Source organism: Cupressus sempervirens, chromosome 2 (genome assembly GCF_028749045.1).
Source record: "Cupressus sempervirens isolate cs-2001-9-10 chromosome 2, ASM2874904v1, whole genome shotgun sequence".
NCBI classification, from domain to species: Eukaryota; Viridiplantae; Streptophyta; class Pinopsida; order Cupressales; family Cupressaceae; genus Cupressus; species Cupressus sempervirens.
The window spans coordinates 772,339,954-772,357,378 of NC_143119.1; the positions used below are offsets into that span (position 1 = coordinate 772,339,954).

The following is a 17,425-nucleotide window of genomic DNA, read 5'->3' on the forward strand; positions in this document are numbered from 1 at the left end:
AGAGAAGACTTGCATTTTCTATAGCAAGGGAGTCCTAAAAAATGAATGGCATTTCATCAAGGAGTGTGTAGTGCATGACAATATTTTCTAATTAGTTTGATAACAAATTAAAACGTACTAAAAGATATTGTTACAATTAAGTGAATACTGGTTATAAAAAATAAAATTAATAGTAATAGAGGAACCTTATCCAATTAAATGAGCATTGTGACACACAATATTATCTCAATTAAATTATTTATTAACAATATACATATTTTAAACATCTAAATAATATTGGATTCATATCTTTTCCATATCTTCTATAAACCTGAAGAAAACTTATATTAAATTTATTTATTATATTAAAAAGACAACTTTAAAAAAGGAAAAATAAAATAATGGACATTATTGTTCACTCTAGTGAGCACACTACATTTAGATCTCTTTGATGAAGGGTCACTCTGATACCACTGATGTAGGGTCCCACTACCCTTTCCAACTCACAACAAAAAACATACTAATATGGAGACAAAGAGAAGACAAAATACTTAACAAATCATCCATCAATACTTGAAACTCCTTACACATTCTCCAAAATGAGATAACTACAACTTCTTACAATATGAGAAAGCTTCCAATAAGAGAGCTTACAAACTAAGATCTTCCAACTAGCTTCACACCAAAAGCTTCTACACTTAGAGCTTCCACAAAGAAGAGCCTTCACATCAAGAGCTTCCAATTAAGAAATTGATTCTTAAGTTCTTACACCTTGAGATTTTCTACTACAAGAGCTTCCATCCAAAGATATTTCATCCCAAGAGAAGAGCTTGATTACAAATGGGCACATTCCTTGCTTATATAGGCACTTACCAACCAATATATTACAAACACTACCAATTTGGGATAAAAGGTAAATACAACTAGCTTACAAAAAAAGTTAAATTCCCAACCAGTTACAACCAAACACCACCATGTGGTCCAATTAAAAAATTGCATTTCCTTTGTGGGCTACAAAAAATATTAAATGCATAATTTAAAGAGTTTTTCACACATTTCTAAAATGCCAACTACACATCTTGATAACTGAATTGAAAAATATTTTATTTTTTATTTTTATGCCACCTATGCACCTTGGTAAATGAAATGCATTTTTTTTTTCTCTTTTTCCCCTTTTTCATTTTAAAATTATTTTTCCTTCTAATTTCATCACTTACTCTCTCCTCCATACTTTTTTATATCATGCCCCCTTTTATTTTGTGATGCAAGATGCTCCTGCATCACTCTATATATAAATTTGGATCCAAATACTGAAGCTCGTCTCTATTATGTTAAATACATCATATTAAAATTTGTTGGGATGGTTTTAATTTTCTGATTATCACTGGGCAATTGTCAATGGGACGAGGGTGGGGCAAATATATCAACTTGCATTCTGGTGTTAAACGATGTACTCTGCATTCACAAAATAATGAGAATGAGTGTTAGGAACATTATCAAATCAAGTTGGTTCTAAAAAATAATGAGAATCAATGTTGGGAACATTATCTAATTAGGAAGGTTGAAAACTTTCATTGCATGCAGAGGTGGAATGAAAATAGGGGAAGTGTAGTGTTCTAATAGTCAAGTAGCTATTGCGCATTCACATATTTAATTATTAACTTTAAAGAAGTAAAAAAATGATAACTAGAAGTCCATTAATAAGTTTCACATGTACCAATAGACAATCATTTTTTACCTTTATGGTTTTTAATTGGTCTGTACGACTACCAAGACATTTGTACATGGGTACTAGGACATTCACTTATCAATATAGGTAATTTGAGTGCACAATTATTGGGACATTTTTAAGTAGGTATCATGTAACACTTTGAAATGACCACTTTTGATCCTTTGACACTTAACAAATTCTAGAGGAACATCTCTAATACCCACAAATAAATAAGAATAAATAAAGCTAAGCAACATATAAAGAACAAAAAACTTCATCAAAATCCAATATATATTTTAAAATCTCTAAATGATTTACCTTTTACAACTACTCATACACTCTCCTAACAAGAACCCAATTTAAAAATATTTTGTATATACTCTAGAACTTACTCATAGTGGAGGAGGATGTAATGCATAAAAACACACATCTCCATCTTTGCCAACTCATTCCCAGGACACAATTTACTTCCAAGTCCAAAGGGCACGAACATCCCCGGTCGAGGCAAAAAATTCTAAACATGCAAGAAAGGAGAATATTATCTCTTCAGAATTGTTCAAGAAAGTTGCACTACACAACACTTTGTTTTCCATAAATGAAAACTAAATTGAAATTTACACAAGAAGAGAGAAGTTTCAAGGATTTACATCCCATCTATTTGGATCAAACTTCTTTGGATGAGGATAAACTTTAGGGTCTAAATGTACATTTCTCAACCAAACTTGTACCTTCCAACCCTTTGGAATTGTATAACCTGAAATAATATCTTTAATCATCAAAATAATTCCTAAACAAATAAGAAGCATCAATGATATAAGATATTACAATTCATGATTTTAATATGATAATACTTATGGATTCAATTATGTTTATGTTTTTCATCAAAAAAATCACCATTATATTGAAATAAGGAGCTTACCATTTTAGTCAACAATAAATGTCATCAATGAACTCTCTTAAAATCCAAAAACATAATTGAATCTATAAGCATTATCATATTGAAAAGAAACATACAATTTTAGTCAACAAGCAATGTCATCAATGGATTACCTACCAAGTAATTCAACATCATCCAAGGCCTCTCTAAAAACCATTGTTGAAAAGCTCAATAATCTGAGGCTTTCATTAATGACCTGAATAAAAATAATTGCATCAATGAGTGCATCCATTGAAAATTTACACTTATGGTTTAATCAAGGGATCTTTTATTTTCCATGAATTCATGTACTAAAATATATCATTAGAAATCTTACCTTGTGAAGATACTTCATTTCTCTAATCTCTGTGTATAAGAGGTGTTTTTGTCCCTCTGGTCTCCTCCTCATAATTTGCTCTTGTTCATCCTACAAAAGGTTTTCTTATTAGATTTAGTATTGCTAGAAGTTGTAATATGATTTTGGAGGGTCTTCTTATTAGATTAAGTATTTACAAAAATTATGGCTAGACTTTGTAGCAACAAATTTTAAGTTATGTTATAAGGTGCGTGTCCTTTCTTTTTGGCCCTCTAGGAAATGTCTCAAAAATGTGCCCCTTATCATTCCCATCCCTGAAATATTGTAGAACATTTTGAAAATCCAAATAATTCAATGATTTTCTTAAGACAACAAAGTAGAAACAAATCCAACTAGACTTTGATATGAACTAGACTTTGCTATTAAGTAATGGCTCTAAGGTCAACACTAAGTTAAATCTATGTTTCATGCATGCATCAAAGTGTTGATGTTGCAGGCTTATTTTGTGTCTCAAACTAGACATTTTTTGTTTAACCATAAATGTGTTCATTAAAATTTATATAAAATGAAAAAAATATATAGTATATTTGTATATATCTTTTATATTAGAAATAGTTTACCATGATATACATTATTGTTTGTTCATCTTATTTGTTGTACATTTGTATATTTTGAAATTTTCACACACACACACACACATGTACATATGTATGTATACAGATATATATGTATGTATATATTGACAAACTCTATCATCTCCTTTCTTTGGCCCTCTAAGAAACATCTTGAAAATGTATTCCCTATCATCCCTCCATTCTTGTTCCTAAAACACTACAGAACATAAATTTTAAGCAAAGTCTCTAGTATGATTTCAAATGAACTCATTTATAAGAAATGCAATTTAGAAAAAAATATATCTATTGGGCATATATTAAACGATAACCTAAACAAAGTACAACTTGAAATATAGTGTAATCCAAAGAATAAATGATAGAAATAAGGAGGCACTCACCTTGCATTTTCTATAGATTTCAGGATGTTGTTGTAGTAAAAGAACAATCCACATGGTCATATGACCAGATGATTCGTGCCCAGCATTTAGATACATGATTAGTAAATCAACAATCTCGTCATCTTCAAGGAACCGGCCATGTTCGTCCTTCACCTTGAGCAATAAATCAAGCATATCTTCTTTCTTATCTTCAAGTTTCTCATGTGCAACCTTTCGTTTATCAATAATTGACCGAATATTTTTTGTTAGCTTTCTCCGTGCCTATTTCACCATAAAGATGAGTGTGTAAGCTTACTTTTGGAAAAGGGTAATACAATTAAAGTAAATATTGAACTAGTATATTTATATTTGGGGAAAAAATGTAAAAGATATCTTTAAAAAGTCAAGTGAGATTAATTTTGAAGAAATTTTATGATAAGTGTGAGTTGGAACAATATTAGATAGGTCTTGTTGCAAAAGAAGAAGCATACACCCAAATGGAAAAATATTGTAGAATTTTTTTTTTCAAAGAAAGGATTTATTTAATAAAATGGAATAATAAAATAACAAGAAGAAAAAGAAATATCCACAAGGCAAGGCCTATACACTCTTATTGCTAAGGGAAAACAATTTACAACTTTGGGCTTCTTTCATAGGATCTAGATGTTAAGCACAATCATGTGCTTTCTTGGGTAGCTTCTAGGTTTTGATGAAGATTATACTCTATATTGCACTTTGTATTGCAATGGGTTATGAACAGAGTTTTTCTTTCTCGTTCTTTTATCCAGAAGCCCTCTTTTGAACCATGTTTTTATTAATATAAATATAAAGTTTCACTAAAAAAGACCAAAAAAAATCAAGAAGACAAGGAAATATCCACAAGGAAAGGCATGTGCACTCTTATTGCTTAGGGAAAACAATTTACAACCTTAGTTGTTGCTGCTATCATAATTACTCTTGCAATTTGCAACTCACATTCTCTTGCATTTCACAATTCACAATTTACAATTACACCAGTTTCTTCTTCACAAGAAACATAAGTATATACTAGAAAATATTCTAAATACATATGTCACCAACATAGAAAAATAACTTTATTTCTTTCTTCAACACATAAACAACTAGCATTAAATTATGTTGAAGAAATTAGCAAATCCCTTTCAAAGACAAAAGTTCTTCTCTAAAAATGATATAAGATATGCTTCCTTTCTTTTTTCTCTTGTTTTATTATTTAATAGCTTTATTGCTATATTTTTGTCACAATCCAACAATTGCTGACTTAACAATTTACTAGATACCTTGTGATGCCCAATTGAGGTGTAGGATCCTTAGACTTCCTACAAAAATATCAACTCGTGTCTTTAATGCAAGCCTCGCTTAAGTCTCTAAATAACCATGAGTACCTTTCATTAACGAATCAATGCTAAACTCCAACTAAATATTGCACTCTCATGAAGCTCCCAAACAAATGACCAATGTACTTAGCACTAATAGAACTTACTAAACAAGATCAAAATTATGATCTAATCATCTTCTTAAATGAAGATCACATGTTCCAATGAGCATACACACTCCTACTAGCACTTGTCATGTCAAAACTCTTATGCACAATCAAGAGTCCACCATTGTACTTAACAACAAAATATCCTCTAAATTAATGAATACCTACAATTTTTTGGAACAAGAAAATTGCAAAACCTCTCGTCCGACCAACAAGTTATCATTCAATGCTCTCATGTAACCAAGGAGTTCAAAATCGTGAACCCAACATAAGAAATCCATACTGTAGTTGAAAAAACTCCATCTAACTAGGATGTCAATGACCATGTCTAGCATGAAAACCTACTTATTGTTATTGTTTCCCCTCTGACAATATTGAACTAAAAAATAATTAATGTCATATCTTCCCAAACCTTATGAGACATATCTACATGTTTCAAGCTAACTTTCCTACCAACACTTTGTACAATCCTTGTTGTGCCAATAAATCGTGCATCTTGAGCTTCCACAACTCAAAGCTACTCTTGCAACTAAATTTATACACCTCAAACCTTGCAATCAAAACCTTTTTTCATTTGATCTACAAAATCAACATCAAATCCTAGCACAACTACTACAAGAGTAATTATTTTGTTACCACTTGTTGTGAAAGTGGGAGTGTACACTCCAATGATAAAATATTGTAGAAAAAGTTAGTTGCAAAGAAATGATATAGAGAATAAAATGGAATAGCACAATAATAAGATGACAAAAAAACATCTATGATACAAGGTATCAACACTCTTATTGCTTAGGGAAAATTAATTTACAACCTTGGTTAATGTTGCTATCATAAGTGCTCTAGCAATTTGCAATTCACATTCTCTTGCAAATTACAACAACCCTAATTTTGTCTTCACAAGCAACATAGGTATATATACTAGAAAATCTTCCAAATGCAACTTCCACCAACATAGAAAAATACATATTTTTAAAGAAATTTTTTTAGTATATATTTATATAGCATGTGAAGACAAAATTTGGGTAATTGTAAACTATGAATTATAAATTGCAAGAGAATGTGAGTTGCAAATTGCAATAGTAACTATGATAGTAGCATCAATAGTCAAGCTTGTAAATTATTTTATAGCTTTATTGATATATTGTTGTCACATCCAACAGTTGAGCTCTGATGCTTTGTTCATGTGGGTATCACCTAGATGCAATGAGTGCTAACCCTTTCATTCATTCTTGTGAGATATGAGTTCTTCTCGACCACTACTCATGAAACATAGGCCAATGAGTTTGACTCAAAAACTACACAGTTAATCCCTAATAGAAATAATACAATTTGACTTGGTATGGAAAATATCTCCTACTTATTAATTGATGAGCTAAAGAAATTTCTATAACAAATATTTCACAAGACATAACACTTGCTTGAAGTTTTAGAATTGAAACAACACGTTAAATAGCTTTGAAAAACTCCATAACTAGTGAGTTTAACCATGGAGGAAACTCCATAGTTAAACACACTCGAGCTAGAGTAGTATCAGAATGGGTGACCTTTCAGAAAGTCCCGATGCTTCACCTCTGTGAGCACCACCTAGATCTAATGAGTGCTAAATGTTCCATTCATTATTAGGAAAGATAGGTTCGTGTGAACCACTACTCATGAAATATAAGTCTATGAGTTTGACTCAAAAACTACAAAATTGAATCCTTATAACAATATCACACTCCATAACTAAACATTCCTTGATAGAGGGTTTCATATCCCTTTATCTAAAACCTACTTTTTCCTAGATTTAAGGGACCCTTCAAAATCTGTTTTCTTAATAAAAACTAAATGCTCCTTGATTGAAACAATACTAGAATGAATAACCTTATATAAATGGTGTTGCCAATATAAAATACCTTTTCATTGAACTAAAAACATAACTAGCTTATATATTATATATATATATATAAAATAAGCCGAGAGATATCTTTTTTGAGGCGCCTATTTTCATAATCTCATAATTTTCATCATCGCATATTTATGTGAGTCTAAGAGGCGTGAGGAAATGATTCGAGACTCTTGATCTGCCTCATTTTTACTTCCATTTCCTCTGTAATTTTTACAATTTTAATTATAATTATATTTAGTCTATTTCTATTTTATTTTTTCGACATGTAAATGAACATCAATTTTTTTAAAAAATAGAAAATGTTTACATTTGCTGCCAATGTAAAAAGCCTCTCAGACATAATTAATGTAAGATAAAAACCATTGTAAAGTGTTATTGTACCCTCCTTTTAACAATCTTACCATACCAATTTTCTCTTTTACCTCTCCCATCCTGATCATGTATGACAGAGAATTATCAAAAAAGAACACAACCCCAAAAAAGACAGCATGCAGATTAAGTAAAATAAAACTGACCTTACGTGCTTTCCAGAATGCAGTGCCCGGCAAATTGATTGCCATAGCCCTCACACCCATATTCAGGGCGGTATACTCCTTTTCCGACACTGCCACTTCATCATTACCAACGAAGATGGATGCAATTATCTTGAATGTAACCTGCCCAATTCAAAAACTGTTCAATATCGACAACAGAAAAAATTATACCTGTGTATTATATAACCTAAAAATCTCACCTTTCTAATCTCTTTTAGGAAATAAACCTTATCCATCTTGGACCAGTCCTCCAAAGCAGAAACAATAATGTCCTCAATCCAAGTTAAGTGTTTTGATAAGGCTTCAGATCCACTCACTGGTGCCGATGTTAACTTCCGAAGACGTTTGTGTTCATCAAAACTGAGAGCCACAAAGGATTTAGGGCCTATCAGTTCAACCGTAGATTTTGGCCAACCAGGAACGAATTGGGTATCATTCATCATAACAATGTTGCAAGCTTCTGGACTAGTTACTAAAATTGTGGGGTTCCCAAACATGAATGCCTTGTACAGGCCAACCCGGTTGAACCTGAGAATTCATAAGATGGTGCGGATTAAGTAATATTGGAATGGACGCGGTTAAGTTCCAGACAGACTGTTAACCAAAATTCAAAAACTCCAAAAGACAACAGATTCAGCACCCCAAAAAAACAATATTGAAACGCAGAATTTTCATTATCATGGAACTTTGAACCCAAAAAAACAATATTGAATCACGGAATTTTCATTATCATGGAACTTTGAACCTGAGAAAGTAGAAAAGAAAGCATGATTTCCCATGTAGAATTTATTCTCATGTATACATTACAAAAACAGAGGTGAATACTGAGCATAATTCACTGTGATTTCAGAATGTAGAAGAATCGGCATCAAAACAATCAAATCAAAGGTGAGTAGAATTGTTCAATTTCAACCTTATCCATCTAGAATTCATAAGCAAACAAGTTAAGTAATATTGAAATGGATGTGGTTAAGTTCAACACAAAATGTATTGTTGATCAAAATTCAAAATCTCAAAAACACAACAGATTCAGCTCCCAAAAAACAATATTGAATCATGGAACTTTGAATCTGAGAAAATAGAAAAGAAAGCATGATTTCCCATGTAGCATTCATTCTCATGTATACATTCCATAAATAGAGGTGAATACTGAGCATAATCGAGTGTGATTTCAGAATGTAAAAGAATCAGCATCAAAACAATCAAAGGTGAGTAGAATTATTCAATTTAAATCTGGGAAAAAAAAGTTTGACTATTTTTTTTTTGTTGTCTTTGGTACATTTTGTTTGAAGTCAAACCAGCCCCTTATTTAGCATGGTGTGCATCCAGAAAATATGTTATGATAAAAAATATGTTATCTATACAGTTTTCTCATGATAAAGATGTAGATTTTGCCATCACACTGAAAGCACATCCTGATCTCGGCCTATGCCAACACCCCCAACCAGATAGAGCTGGATACAACCACGTATCATGTGGAATTTGCACCCACTACATACCATGTTGATAATCCAAGCCTACACGGAAGAAGGGTCAAAGCAATCCGATCAGAAATATAATCGTTACACCAACAAAAGAATATTATCTTTTTAGCATACATGACACTAAAGTAATCCTAGAAATAGTTTAAACAGCTCTTTTAAGATTTAAAATTATGCCCTCCTTAACCTGACCTAGAAGCAAAGCTTGCAATGAAAGACTCTGGATTGGAGGATTTGAAAGCTGTGAGAAAAGTGAGCATATTTCCCAGTAATGGCCACCCCATGTCTCCTGGAGGAAGCGGGGCACTCCCCTTCTTCAACGTGGGTTCGTACCACCAGCTGTTGAATCTCTTCAAAACATAGTAGATTGCACATAATCCACATATAATCCAAGCCACAAAGATTTCTGAGCTCATCACTACCATCTTCCTCCTCTAATTTTACACAATCTTTAGTTTTCTTTAGTTTGAATTGTTTGGACGTGGAGTTAGATTTAAATAGAGGGAAGGCGAGAGAAGAGACAAAAGGAATATTGGGACATGGAAGGATTTGAGGATTTGGGCATCCAAAAAAGTCAATTTGATATATCATACTCACAGAAAACTGAACTAAACTAATTCAAACAACAAATTTGAAGGAACATCAGGCGTGACATTGAATTAGGTAAGCTATGTCATAAGTATGCCCTATACATAATAAAAAATCACATTTCATTGGGCTTACTAAGGGAGGATTAAACTAACAATGAAAATTAAACTAATGTTTTGACCAAATACAATTTTTTTTAAATTCCTATTCTGCACACCATATTTATATTTTAAAATAATCTCGCCCTAAGCTGCTAAAATCTAGTTTTGAAGAGTAACACTTTAAAATCAAATGTCTAATGCATGTATTGCAGGTTCTAAAATACTGACCAGGAAGGTGACAATATGCATGCCCGTGTTTTTGCAATATCGACTCTTTGCATGATAAGTCATGGTAATTAAATTTATTTCATGTTTGTTTTATATATTTCAATTTTACAATCTAAGATCGCTGGACCTGAGGTAGTTACATGCATTTCATGGAATAGTATATGCACACATTTTTTCTTTATATCATAGTACATATTGCATTATATGATAAAATGCCTTCTTAGATTTATTAAAAATGTGAAAATAAACTTCTTAATAAATTTTAAGCATATTGAAATCTCACAACATTTCATAGTAGATTTTATAGCTGAGATGTAAACTATTATATGTTTATCATAAGGATCATCTGATAGTAGATTTTATAGCTGAGATGTAAACTATTATATGTTTATCATAAGGATCATCTGATGAGGGTTGTAGTGATGTGAGACAAGCATTATTTTATTTCTATGCAGAGGTTTCATGTTTTGCATTATACATTTGAAATTTTGTCTTTATAATTATGGCTATTTGAACACTATTTCTGAGTCTATAGACAAAAGTTGCCCATTTCTATAGAGTGAGTAAGATGTCTTTTTTCAATGTGTATGGAGGTGTAGGAGGAAATCTTCATTGTCCAGATGAAAGAATAGAAGAACGAGTAAGTTTTTTTTTTTTTTTTTTCCAGCGCCTACGGAGATGAAGAAAGAAATCTTCACTACCCAAATGAAAGAATCGAAGATTTAGTTTGATGAACCAGTCAAAGAAGATGATAAAGATGATGATAAGAAGGAAGATTTTTAACGGTCTTGAAAACTTGAAGTGAAGTGGGTGTGAGAAAAAGAGGCATAAAGCTATGTTAAAGCTGGATGAAATTTTTCACTAGTGTCACAAGGGTTACCATGATGATATGCTTCCTTTGACAGATTATCGTGACACTATGTAAGAAATGATACGTAAATAAACATTTCTTTTTGTGATGATTTTTTTTTATTTCTCAATTATTCAATTAATGTTTTTTTGGTGAGTCGAAGAAATTTACCCTTAACAATATTCAAATATTTTATGTTTGAAATTGATTTAGCAGCTATTAGATAATTTTATTTTTATTTTTAGGTTCTTGCTTAATTGAAAGTACTAAAATTTCTAAAACTACTTTAAGATTTTTTTAAAATTTTAATTTTTTTTTTAATGAAATTGAAATAATGCACACAATAAAAATATTACAAATGAGAGATTGATGACACCTACTTCAATTAACTATTACAAATATTATTCATATAATGAAGACAAAGAATGAATATGAATGTACCAGTATTCTTCCATAGTGAGCATCTCATCTTGTATTATACCTTCCAATATTTAACTTAATTTTCATTTAACATGTTTAAGTCATAAAAAAAATCTATTAAAAGTTTCTTTGTATGAATTATATTTTTAAAATTAGAATAATGTTTTTAAATAGAGAAAATATTCAATGTAAAGTATTATATTTAAAATTTAATTAAATATTAATATTTTTCTTTTATTTCTAAAAATGTTTTTTTTTTTCATTTTTCATTTGTAACAATTTCGATTTTAGAAATATATAGTATATAAGTAATCAAATTTAAAATGGCTCGATCAATACTTTTTTTTAAAGATGTATGTGTTTTATAATAATTTTCAAGATGAAATTTAAAAAAAAAATTGAATTTACAATAGTAAATTATGATAGGTATAAATATTTAGGAGTTGTATAAATTTTTTACCATAAAATTTATATTTTATATCAAATAGTGAAAGTTAAATAGTTTTAAGAAAACATAAATTTAAACTATTAAATTTAAAAACATAATATTGTCAAACATTTATAGATTTAATTTTTTGTTAGTTGAAAATAATGTGGATAATTGATAAAGTTGAATTAACTAAATAAAATTATCAAAAAATAATTGTAAATGAATAATAATACATTTGGACATGAATAATATATATATATATATAATAAAATTACCATTAAATTATAACTATTAATTTTTTTTAGTTACTTATATAATTTTCAACATTTTACAAATATTTATATTTTAATAACTTTGGAAATCATAATTTTCTAAACTTGTAATAGACATGATTTAGAGAAAAATTAATATCTTTCGAAAAGAAGCTCTCTGAAATAGCGAAATAGCGAATTTCGCTATTTCAGAAAGGGCATGAAAGTGCCTCTCCGAAACAATGAAAATGGTTAACACAGAAGTTAACCCTAGAAAAAAATGTGTGTTAACTTGCAGTTCGGCCAAAGAAGAAAATGAGCCAACTCAACAACAAAGTAAACCAAGTTCACTCGGTTAAAGAACAAACTAAGCCAAAATTGAGTCACTCGGGCAAAAAGTAAACCAAGCTAACTTGGTCAATGAAGAACCTAAGCAATTTCCCAATGCACAGTGGAAGAGGCAACATTGATTTCATGATTTTGTGGGTAGCCAAAAATGACTCTTATGAAATGGCAAAAATGTGGATAATACACAAGTTTGTCCACCACCATGTAGCACAAGCCCATTTGTCATAACTCGATGTCGCTATTTCGGAAGGGCAAGAAAGGAAGCCTTCCGAAATAGCAAATTTTTCTATTTTGGAAAGGGCGTGACAATCACTTTTCAAAATAGTGAAAATAGTTAACACGAAATTTTAACCCTTGCCAAAGCACGTGTTAACCCACCTATGACTCCTACAACTAGTTGATGTTTAATCTCTCTATCTTCTTGTTCACCACCACATGATGATCTGTCAAGACTCTATTGCTTAGAGGCAATTACACAATCAACAAAAGAAATTATGAGATGGGATAACATGCAATGTTAACCCTGCCACATGCAAGAGCCTAACTAGTTTCACCATTTCGCTAGGAGCAAAAATGGGATAATACGAAATGTTTGCCCAATGCCACATGACACAAACTTGTTATTCGACACATCTCCCAATGCATGGTGGAAGAGGCAACACTGATTTCATGATTTTGCAGGTTGCCAAAAATGACCCTTGCGAAATGGTGAAAATGGGGATAACGCACAAGTTTGCCCATTGCCATGTGGCACAAGCCCATTTGTCATAACTTGATGTTATTATTTCGTAGAGGCAAGGAAAGAAGCTCTTTGAAATAGAAAAATTTTCTATTTTGAAAAGGAAAGAAAGGAAGTCTTCCGAAATAGCAAAGTTTTCTATTACGGAAAGGGCATGACAATCACTTTCCAAAATAGTGAAAACCATTAACACAAAATGTTAAGCCCCGCCAAAGTGTGTGTTAACCCACCTATGACTCCTACACCTAGTTGATGTTTAATCTCTTTATCTTCTTGTTCACTACCACATAATGATCTATCAAGACTCTGTTTCTTAGAGGTAGTTACACAATCAACAAAAGAAATTGCGAGATGGGATAACATGCAATGTCAACCTTGCCATATGTAAGAGCCTAACTAGTTTTGTCATTTTGGTAGGAGCAAAAATGGGATAACACAATTTTTTTTCCTAATGACACATGGCACAAACCTGTTGGTTGGCACATTTCCCAATGCATAGTGGAACAAATAGCAGCAATTTTACAATTTCACAAGAGCAAGGAATGAAGATTTTTGAAATAGCAAATTTCACTATTTTGGAAAAGCAAGAAGATAAGCCTTCTGAAATAGCAAAATTTGCTATTTCAGAAAGAGCATGAAAGTGCTTCTCTGGAATAGTGAAAATGGTTAACGCAAATGTTAACCCAGAAAAAAATGTGGGTTAAACCACAACTTAGTCAAAGAAGAAAATGAGCCAACTTGGCAACATAGGAAACCAAGTTCACTTGGTTAAAGAACAAACTAAGCCAAAACAAAGTTACTCGGGTGAAGAGTAAACTGAGTGAACTCGATCAATGAAGAACTTGAGCCAACTTGGTAAAAGAAGGAACCCGATAACACAAAATGTTAGTCGCCAACTTTAGTGTGTTAACCCAAAACAAAGAATCCATCCTATTGAAGATATCTTTGATCGACTATCATTGATGGGCTGAATGGGGGGCAAAAATGACCAACATTCTTGGCGACTCAACAAGATGCTTTCCTACTAAGCATAGATCAGTGACCTTAAGCAATCCATTGGGCATGGAATCACTAGGAATAAATGACGTGTTGTCCCACCTGCAACATCACAAAATTCTGCAATGAGAAAAAAAAAACTCTCACCCCCCCCCTCTTCCTACATGAGTGGGCTTATTATGTACATTACAATGATGTCCATTATAAATATTAATAGGGGGAGAGTAGCAGGGAGGGAATGACATAACCATCTTTCCTCATGTTTATCATGAGTCACCTCCATGGGATAAATTTGGTCATGGATTGGAAATTGTCAACTTGAAGGAAGTTGTGGCTTGTTGCCTAGATATCAAAATTGTCTCAATTTTGTGAAATATGCCTCATTTTAATCGTTGAGATGGTTATTTTATCTCTAAGCTTTTGAGAAGTTTTAAGTCTTCCATATCTCCGACTCATTCCCAGCTCTGTCCAACACTTGGAATTTTTGAAATCCAGCTTCTGAACCCCAAGTTATTGCAGGTTAATGGAGAGAACCAAAAATACGTGTTTTCAAGTTTATCATTAACCATTAACCTCTTAGAAAGGTTAATGATAAGAGTCAACTTACGTATTTTGGAGGAGTTTAATTAACCTCTCGAAAATCACGTATTCTCTCTCTCACCATTAACCTCTCAAAAGGTTAATGATAAGTTCCAAATTACGTATTTTGGAGGAGGTTAATTAACCTATCCAAAATCATGTATTATCTCTCTCACCATTAACCTCTTTGAGACGGTTATTAACCTCTTGAATTTCTTGATGAAGGATTGAGTATATGGGTGGTCCATGATCAGTCATAATGAAAACTCATAAATCTACAAGATACTCAATCCAGAGATGAAGGTGATTGACCAATATGTTGTCATTTTGGAGTATATCTCTACATGGGAATAGTGCTCTCATAGTTTATTTGCAACATACGTTTGGTGTTTGCGGCATAAAGGAAGAGAATTAAATTTGCTAAGCAAGGCACTACATGTGAATTGTTTAGAAGGCCAATGTGGAAGATATCTTGATTGAAATCTAATTGATAGAAAGGAGCACGTGGAATATTCGGCCAACTTCCCACCATTTTTTAGCTATAACGTTCAGAATGGTATTAGTATAACTGTTTGACCGAATGCCTCTTAGGTATACCATAGTCAAATATAGTGACGGATAAATATTGTTCATGAATAATATATCTCACAATTCTACACATCTAATGTGCAACAAGAGAGAGGGTGGTCTTCTTTATGAGAAGAATGTTTATCTGTTTTGTAATATAGAGGGCCATTATTGTGAAAAAAATGGAAGATTGATCCAAATTTCTGCAGTTGTGGTGATTGTTTCACTATTTCCTCCATTTGATAAGGTTGGGGTTGGATTTTTTACAAAGGGTGAAGATGTGGTACCTATGATCAAGGAGGGAGTTATGCAAACACATGATGAAGAAACAAAAAAGGCATTCATCAGTTCACTACGTTCTTTCACCTTGATATGGAAGCAGTAAGTCGAGTTGGGTCAAACAATGGGTTGTTGGTAGCTTATATACTTGTCATTAGAAATGTTTGATCATAGATTCACAAGGTCCTAGAAATAACATAAAACTTACTGCCTTTATTGGTGGGCTTGATCTTTGTGATAGACGGTATGACACTCTAGAGCATCGCTGATGCAAGAGCATCTAGAGGGATAAGGGCGATCCTATGTCACCCAAAAAATGTACTTAGAATTAGTTTCTGTTTCATGTGTTTTCATTTTTGGATACCCATTTGGGTCAAATAAAGGTTCCAACTCTCACAGTTCCACTATCAGTGTGTTTGAAAATCTCAAAAAAATAGGAGCATGTAATTGGGCCATCATTTTGGTAAATTAGAAGGTGTGAATTGGCCAGATGAATGTAATCATGATTTAGAGCATTCCAAAAAAAGAATCGGGTCAATAGGCCCTACGGTTTGAAAGTTATTGCAATTTTTTGGGTTTTGGAGACCTCCTAAGAATGCTTCAAAGTTAGGTTAGGGGCATTAAATGACCTCTAAAAGGGCCAAAAAATGGGGGATGAGAGAAGCTTGTCCATAGGGCTATAGAGCACTTCGAGAGCTTTCCAAAAATGTAAATGGTTCATCAATCGGAGCTACGGTTCAAAAGTTATGCCTCCCGAAAGTTCGGTTACCATTTCTGGATTCTTCTAGATTTGCGCCAACTTCTACCACAGCTTTTGGAACCTTCTATTTGGTTGGTGGATGCCTACTAGCACTTTCTAGAATGTACTCCTAGTCCTTAACCCTCTGGGGTCTATTTAAGGAGATTTTTGGCATTGTAAAAGGCAGTTCGGAGTGGAGTTTGAGAGGAGGTACTGAAAGGAGAAATTATCTCCAGATTTATGCTATTGTAAGCCCTTAGGGCATGTTTTGAAGGTTATTTTCTCTGTACTAAATGTACTAGCTTATTTTTCAGTTAATACAATTTCCCTTTTCTGTTGTGTCCATTCTGTTCTTGGGTTGTGTCCCCATCAAGTGGTATCAGAGCTGGTTTTCCTAAGTGTGTAGACAGAGCGCCGACTATGAGGTAGTTTGCACCAGGACTGTGTGGTTGTGGGTTCGAGTTAGAAGATGCCTCCATGAAGAGAGCATGGCGGAAGGGCCAGAGCTATTAATCCTGAGGAGGTTAGAGCCCTCCAAAGGAAGGTACAAGCATTGCAAGAGGAGCTCCATAGAGGAGAAAATGTTGCCGCAGGTGACGACAGTGAGGACGACAATGAAGAAGAAGTTATGGGATCAGAAGGGGAATTTGACGAGGAAGTTCTGAATCATGCAGAGGAAAGGCTTTTTAGGGCCATTACTAAGTTTGGGAAAAGACCTACAATTGAAGTGGGTGTATTTTCAAGAAATCTGAAACCAGATGAGTTGATCGATTGGATCAATGAACTGGAAGAATACTTTGAGTATGAGGATATCAGGGACCCAGATAGGGTTAAGTTTGCAAAAGCCAAACTGAAAGGCCATGCCAAAATTTGGTGGCAAGAGGTCCAATTGGAAAGAAACAGAAGAGGAAAGGAGAAGATCACAAGATGGGATCGCATGGTGGACAAATTGAAGAAGCAGTTCATTCCTATGGACTATGAGCTTGATTTGTTT

At 32.7% G+C, this 17,425-nt stretch overlaps 1 protein-coding gene across 1 annotated transcript; it reads right to left on the reverse strand.

Moving 5' to 3' along the window:
- Positions 1-1,146: 1,146 nt before the first annotated feature.
- On the reverse strand, positions 1,147-9,755 carry LOC149575743 (ent-kaurenoic acid oxidase 2-like). The gene is made up of 9 exons (XM_089812262.1): positions 9,509-9,755; positions 8,036-8,363; positions 7,818-7,958; positions 3,935-4,195; positions 2,944-3,033; positions 2,745-2,823; positions 2,338-2,444; positions 2,083-2,204; positions 1,147-1,434 (listed from the first exon to the last, which is right to left on the reverse strand). Exons 1-9 carry the CDS (start codon positions 9,739-9,741, stop codon positions 1,320-1,322), a joined length of 1,476 nt encoding a protein of 491 aa, XP_089668388.1. The 5' UTR covers positions 9,742-9,755; the 3' UTR covers positions 1,147-1,319.
- Positions 9,756-17,425: the final 7,670 nt, after the last annotated feature.

Coding starts and splice junctions, on each gene's coding strand:
- LOC149575743 (XM_089812262.1), bottom strand. CDS start 9,741: ATGGTAGTGATGAGCTCAGAAATCTTTGTGGCTTGGATTATATGTGGA. Junction 4,196..7,817: donor CATTCTGGAAAGCACGTAAG/GTCAGTTTTATT, acceptor ATGGTGAAATAG/GCACGGAGAAAGCTAACAAA. Junction 2,445..2,744: donor GGATGATGTTGAATTACTTG/GTAGGTAATCCA, acceptor ATATTATTTCAG/GTTATACAATTCCAAAGGGT.